General features: G+C 42.8%; 3 protein-coding genes across 3 annotated transcripts; 2 read left to right on the top strand and 1 right to left on the bottom strand.

Moving 5' to 3' along the window:
- Positions 1-2,765: 2,765 nt before the first annotated feature.
- Positions 2,766-3,982, top strand: LACBIDRAFT_332134 (uncharacterized protein; the record flags this gene model as incomplete). The annotated part of the gene is made up of 6 exons (XM_001886653.1): positions 2,766-2,799; positions 2,881-2,884; positions 3,317-3,463; positions 3,591-3,645; positions 3,758-3,859; positions 3,971-3,982. The coding sequence occupies 6 exons, from the start codon at positions 2,766-2,768 to the stop codon at positions 3,980-3,982; spliced, it is 354 nt and encodes a 117-aa protein (XP_001886688.1).
- Positions 3,983-4,653: 671 nt separating this feature from the next.
- LACBIDRAFT_308149 (uncharacterized protein) lies at positions 4,654-5,409 on the bottom strand (the record flags this gene model as incomplete). Its single annotated transcript, XM_001886580.1, has 3 exons — positions 4,654-4,746; positions 4,804-5,347; positions 5,396-5,409. The coding sequence occupies 3 exons, from the start codon at positions 5,407-5,409 to the stop codon at positions 4,654-4,656; spliced, it is 651 nt and encodes a 216-aa protein (XP_001886615.1).
- A 534-nt stretch (positions 5,410-5,943) lies between these two features.
- Positions 5,944-6,758, top strand: LACBIDRAFT_308148 (uncharacterized protein; the record flags this gene model as incomplete). The annotated part of the gene is made up of 6 exons (XM_001886652.1): positions 5,944-5,979; positions 6,031-6,087; positions 6,147-6,206; positions 6,265-6,428; positions 6,481-6,501; positions 6,554-6,758. The coding sequence occupies 6 exons, from the start codon at positions 5,944-5,946 to the stop codon at positions 6,756-6,758; spliced, it is 543 nt and encodes a 180-aa protein (XP_001886687.1).
- Positions 6,759-7,097: the final 339 nt, after the last annotated feature.

The raw sequence follows: 7,097 nt of genomic DNA, 5'->3' as shown, positions 1-7,097 counted from the left end.
CGCGATAGATAGAGTTGGCCCGCTCTTGATCCCAATTCCTGTCATCAGTAAAAGTCGCGAAAAAATCAGAGGCCGATAATGCGTCAGGAGACGATCCTGGCAAGGATGTTGCCTGAGTACAAAGCAGGTGAGTATAAATCGGGAAAGCAACGAATGAGCGTACCTCCACAATTCTCTTTTTGAACCTGTGTCTGAGCCACCTCCCATCCTCATCAAAAGCACAAAACACAGTTACCCACCCACCAAGGAAGAGCGGCCCGCTCCCGCCCCCATCATAATGACACACTTTCCCCCAGAACTCCTTATTCTTCTTGCTCTTCGCATTATCAAACACCGACACAAACTGCGCAAGGACAGGAAGCAGCAAGTGATACCACCCAACCGCCTCCACTCCATATTCCTTCAACTTCTCAATCCTCTGCAATATATCCTCCCAATCCCCTCTCTCACCTTCCAGTGTAATGCTTGGAATCCCACAATCAAGACAGAACTTGTAATCAAAGTACTTCTTCATGCTCGACATCATAATCACAGAAGCGATGATCGTATCCGTCGTAGTCGTCGTGCTGAACATCGGGAGGATCCACGCACACAAAGACGGGTCAACAACATTTTTCTCCAATTCCCGTGTCATATCCTTCGCCATCGCACTGAAATCGACAGTATAACGATTTCCAGATGCGTATACGACAAGCTGCTTCTTCCCCTCATGCGCCACAAACTGAGAACGGAGCTTCTCACTCTGTCCATTGACGAAGAAGTTAAATTGGATAAGTATGGCAGTCCAGATGTCATCCGGGCGGAGGCGGAGGTGTCTGTGCTTATTGTATGCTTCTACTATGGTGTGTACAAGCCCGTTTCATTGGCACTAGTCCCTACCACTTCTTATCATAAAACACTGGCAACTGCCAGCACAACGATTTGTTAATTGCCTAGGTTTTTATGAAATGAGATAACATGGCAAACCTTATGAAATGTATCTCATTTCTTTCAAGGTATTCTTTCATTTCTATTTCATTCCTGTTTCATATCCATTTCATTTCTGTTTCATATCTATTTCATTCCTGCCTAGCACTATTTTTCATTCCTGCCTGGGCTATTTTTCATTTCATTTCTGTTTCATATCCATATCATTTCTGTTTCATATCTATTTCATTCCTGCCTAGCACTATTTTTCATTCCTACCTGGTCTATTTTTCATTTCATTCCTGTTTCATATCCATTTCATTTCTGTTTCATACCTTTTTCATTCCTGCCTAGCACTATTTTTCATTTCTTTGCCTAGGGTAATAACAGGGTAGGAATTGTCAGGGTCTATTGCATTGTTGGAGGGTGGTCACATGACCAATTACCAAAAATGGTCAAAAACGAAATTTGTAGCCCTACACTGTAGCTTCCCGAATCTGTTTGAATTATATTCTGAAGTGCTCCCATTGTGGAGATATGAGGTAAAGGAATTTCAGAATTGTTGCTTTTTTGTTTTTTTGTTTTTTTTTGCGTCTTTCACCATAAAAACAAAACCAAACAACATGATTTCAGTATATTTAGAAAGCTCAAAGAAAGGGCTACAGTTGTTGTATCATGGGAAAAATGACCAAAAAAAGGAAGGTGCATGCCCTAGAAAAGGAATTAGACTATAAGAGTCAGATATAGACTACCAAGTTTACTGATAGACCACAAAAAGTCAGACTTAGACTACACAGTTTACTGATACACTATAAAAGACTACAAAAGTCAGACTTAGACTACAAAGTTTACTAATACACTACAAAAGACTACAAAAGTCTATAGACTACCAAGTTTACTGATACACTACAAAAATGTCGGACTTAGACTACAAAGTTTACTGAAACACTACAAAAGACTACAAAAGTCAGACTTAGACTACACATTTTACTGGTACACTACAAAAGACTACAAAAGTTGGACTTAGACTCCAAAAGCTTGGACTTAGACTACAAAGTTAGGGTTAGGGTCAAATTGAGACTACAAAAGTTTGTAGTGTGCGCTTTTTCATTAGAAAATTTTGTAGTGTCTGCTTTTTGAGCATACAAAAGTTTGTAGTGTCTGCTTTTTGAGACTACAAAAGTTTGTAGTGTCCCCTTTTTGAGACTACAAGTTGCCATGTAGTTTGTGGTGTCCTTGACCCTGTCTAGGTTATGGGGATGAGGTTGAAGAATTGACATTCATTAGAAAAGTTTGTAGTGTCCACTTTTTGAGACTACAAAAGTTTGTAGTGTGCGCTTTTTTATTAAAAAAGTTTGTACTTGACATGTAGTTTGTGGTGTCCTTGACATTATGGATTGACATATTACCATTGCTGCAGCATTGGTTTTTTATATTATGCACAAGTTGTCTTTCACATTAGGATCAAAGAGCTGTACCAAAGTTGACTATGTTTGGGACAGGCCAGTAGCTATCAATGTGAAAGCAGACAGGGTGAAAGCCAACTTGGTCATGATGTCAAAAACTGGTGATGTCATGTCAATCCTTCAGCCATATCCCCACATGAACTTATAATTATGTTTTAAGATAGGACAGTAGGTATCAATCAATATGAAAGGCTTAGAATGGCCTTTCCTAATGTGAAAGACAACTTGTGCATGATGTCAAAAACTAATGCTGCAGCACTTGTGGTGTGGTATTGCACTCAGGATGCAATGGCTTGGTAAAATGTAAAAGGGTTGGATGTGAGACTCAACAGGCGAGTATCAGTCTTGCACAAGTTAATCACTACACTCACTTATTTTTTAGTACCACCTACAATGTGTTGCATTGGAGATAGCCCCATGAAATTGGGTATGCGAAGCCTTAGAGGATCAGAGCAATCATGATGATGATGTCATATTGCCATATATAGGCATGTGCCTGATTACGTAGGTAGGTAGGTCAAGCACACAGGGCCTTACAAAAAAATTCGACCCCAGCTACTTTTTTAAATTCTTGAACCCCCTTGTGTACATCAGTGTATTTGTGTATTTGGCAAATGGAAGAATTGAGTTGGTCGGAAATCAAAATCCTGCCGTGGAGTTCCTGCCAACGCTACCCATGTGTTGGTACACTTCCCTCTTTTACAACTTTTCTTCAACGTCGAAACATGTGAACCGAATGATGCACCTGTGCAAAGTTTTTGGCCCACATATACAAGCCCGTTGTTCCCCGCATATGGTATTACTCTCTTGAGTAAGTACTTAGTTTACTCGGTTCTTCGACTTCCTTTGGAAAAAGCCGATCGTGGATGATGAAATTCGCGAACCTGATTGGCTCTAGCCTTTGATTGAGTTGACTTCATAACTTCTCACAATTCAAGGCACAGGTGTATTGACCCTGAAGTCAAAATCGTTGATATTTCCGTCCACCAACATAATATCCTGCATCCCCACTTTCCCCTGTCACCTACCGACCAGCGTCCGCACCAAAAGGATGGCCACCCCCAGACGTACACCAGGATACCCATTTCTAGGTAAGTGACTGTGATGCTGATGGAATCGTACGCATGTGTTTATGTCGAACACACCAACCAGTACCGCACCGTTCGTTCGTCATTCGGAATTAAAATTTCAAATGCAGAAGCTTACAGTTGCCTCCAGCTTATCAGTAGTATCATCACTTGGTTTTTGTCAGGTTCATTATTGGTGCAATGCTGTGTGTTTACTTCACCCTATTTCCAAGGGGGTCCAAGAATTTTAAAAAAGCAGCCAGGGTCGAATTTTTCTGTAAGGCTCAGTGTGCTTGACCTACTTACCTACGTAATCAGGCACATGCCTATATATCGCAATATGACATCATCATCATGATCACTTTGATCCTTCAAGGCTTCACGCACATACCTGATTTTGTATCTCCAATGCAACACATTGTAGGTGGAGATAATTCAGGCTTTGAAATTAGGTCACACAGCATACCCATTGGTGTCAAGAACTGGTCTCTAACTGTTTTGTCAATAAATTGTGATTGATTAAAACATTAGACAGAGATTTGATGGAGATTAGATTGTGAAAAACAATTTTGAAGCCAGAAATTGTGCTGTATATAATGAAATCTAATATCCAGTCAAGATAACATACTATACAATGATATTTTACATGCAGGAATACTATAAATCACCTTGGAAAACCAATTTAGGACAATCTCATGGAGGGTTCCAAAAAAAAAGAAATCAGCCTGCAGCCGACCTACCTACCCAACCCCCGGTCCGGCATTCAGATCCCGGAACCCCCTTGCCTATTTCTTAACCCAACTACATCCTCACCTCTTGCGAATTTTCAGACGATTTCTTCTGCACCGATCATTTGAGTAGAGACTCGAAATCCATCAAAGTAGCGGGTGCGCATCATCGCGATCTTTGTTGTCTCGCCTTCATGTGCCATATGTTAGTTTGGGTATGCCTCGCCGTTGATCAGGTGCGGTCGATGGCTGTGACTGCGGGGGTGCTTGGCAAAGCTTAGTAGTTGCATGGGGAAACCCAACAAATTTCTTTGGCCCTTCCGTGTTTCCTGTCTTTACCAAGGGGGTGGCGGAACGTGGTTTTTGCATATACAGTCCCAAAATGAATTAAGGCACCCTTGGCGTACCCCCCCTTACCCCCCCAAAAAAGGAAATTTTCCAAGTTCTTATGTCAAAAACATTAAGATTTCAACATTTTTTGAGTTTCTACATGCGACGACGCTTCACCCCCATATCCAAACAAGTCGGACACATCCAAGACTTTACTCCACGGCTAACCTTCACGCATTTCAGGTGAAACTAAAGTGAGCGGCTGGTCAGAAAAACATTTCGATGATTTCCAAAATATTTACGTACCCATAGAGTCTCGCAACCCTCTCCCTTGCACTCAATAGCATCTCCTCCCTCTCTCTCAATCAAACTTACTTCCTCCCCACAACCGTGACATCCTCGGTCCAAAAAGTAGGCGGCTGGATCCCCTGCAAAGACTGCCAGGGGGTGAGCCCCATCGGCGGGCGGGACCTCGTTTGGTATTCTTTCAACGCTGACCCTGAGCTTTGAAAGTAAGGTCATGGCGAGTGGGCAAGGCTCCCTTTGTGTGTTTGCACCTTGGGATATGCTCGGGCGCGCGAGTCCGATTGTCGACCTGGACACCACTTGTACTGTTGAATGAAGGACCGGGGGTGCGCTTGTCGTTGGTGGATTTAGAGGGATTTTTGGTCCAAAAAAGGAGCAAATGGACGGTATGTTTTTTGGCTTTCTTCTCGAGGAGATGGCGGCTTCGCATGCTCTCGATCCGATATCCTGTTCCAGATTTGCTTTACCACCTGTACCAACAGGAATGTCCTCCTCACATTCTGGGCACCGAAGCTTGCTGTCGCTCGTAAACACCGACTCTTTTCTGTAATATATTATTGCTTTTGATTAGATATATAATACAGACACTTACTTCTTCTTAACCATACTTTTTGTGAACCTGAGTAGCATTGCAAAAAAGTTTGTTGATTTTTTTGGCTCTCAGTCACAATTTTGGACAGTAAATACGTAAATTAGGTGTTTGCTGTGCATCTGAACTTCCTAACTTCTTTGTGAGCATTATTTGGGCTTATTGGAAGGACTTTTCTGAGGTAGGTCCCAAAAAATATTTCGACCCCCTAGCGCCCCCCCCCCCCCCTAACCCTATATGCGGGATCCACGTTCCGCCACCCCCTTGGTCTTTACCGTACCACTCACCGGGATAGGCGAGTCTTCCATTTAATTGATCCTTCGACGTACTGACCTCGCCATCAATAGAATCCTGCATTGTTCAGATCTTTTTTGCCTGGTGAGTCCTCATAAAACCTCATTTCCACCCATAACCTCCAACATCCTTCTGGGCGAATACGGACCCTGAAAAGAGGGTTCATAATCTATCAAATTATTTCAAGCATCATCTCTTTGGTTAACGGCCTTCCCTGGTTTATTTTACATCCATTGACCTTTTTATATGTGGCGAGTATGCAACTAGTGGCTGCGATTGCCAGTGGAGTAGCTGTACGTGGTTCAGAATAACTTCACGGCAAAAATTTCATTGTTTGATAATAGTGCGCTCAATCTGCAAGCTTGATCAACCGACAGTTTACTTTAGACATTTCAGCTGAGGTACGTTCCCTTTTGCCATACCTCGACATGCTTGAAGTGCTCAACCTTCCCCACAAAAGCTTTGGTTATGGGGGACCTTGATCTGTGATTTCATCATAGTCGCAACTATGACATTTCTGGTACTCCCATTCTCCTTGGTGTAATTTAAACTAATTCAAATTCTTTCTGTTTCTCTAGCTCGTACAGGCAAAATTAGAATCCTCGTTCAAGCCAACGAAGCGTATCATCGATCGTCTCATTATTGTAACTTTAGAGACCGGCGCCGTCACTCTGATCACGACTCTCATTCAACTAATTTTATATTTAAGATCTCCGGCAGATTCACTCAACCGAGTTGGCATGTAAGTCGAGCGATAAACTTGGTGTAAACGCTACTGACGTCTAATCTTCCAGAATCTACATTCTGGGGGGCTTGTAAGTTGTTTTTGAGCTGCGATTGTCTTTTAAGAGATGCTGACTCGAACAGGTATTCCAACGTGCTCCTTACCGTTCTGAATAGCCGGAAACGTGCTCGGCTAGTTGAAACAAGTCAAACGATCAGCCTCAAATTTTCTCAGCAAAGTACTACGCCGCCTCCGTCATCCATGTTCGAGGAAGCCCCAAGCAGCGAAGTAGCAATTAAAAAACGAAAAGACGAGGAAAGCCCTGTCAAATCCGAAAGCTCACCTTGACGTTGAGTCGAGGTCCGTCTTTGAGGCCTACTTAATCCACCTGGAAGCCGTATTATAATATTCTCTTTCCCAATACATGCACCGACACGTTTGCTTTCTTGTTAAGAGGAAGAGATATGGGCTTGGGTATACAGATGGGAGACGTCAGCGGGAGAGTGTGGATGTATAAATGAAGAGTATAAGCCAAGACAAGATGGGCTCGACGTAGAAGCATGGGTGAATCCAGTTCGCAAATGGGTATGACCGGCAGCTGTCAAACGCAGTAAGTTTATGCCTTGAAACCCAAGCCAGCAAAACCACGCACCTGACGAACACGTACGCGCCATGCCTCTGACGCCT

This window comes from Laccaria bicolor, genomic scaffold (genome assembly GCF_000143565.1).
Source record: "Laccaria bicolor S238N-H82 LACBIscaffold_39 genomic scaffold, whole genome shotgun sequence".
Classification (NCBI taxonomy): Eukaryota; Fungi; Basidiomycota; class Agaricomycetes; order Agaricales; family Hydnangiaceae; genus Laccaria; species Laccaria bicolor.
This window is presented reverse-complemented; position numbering and strand designations above follow the sequence as displayed.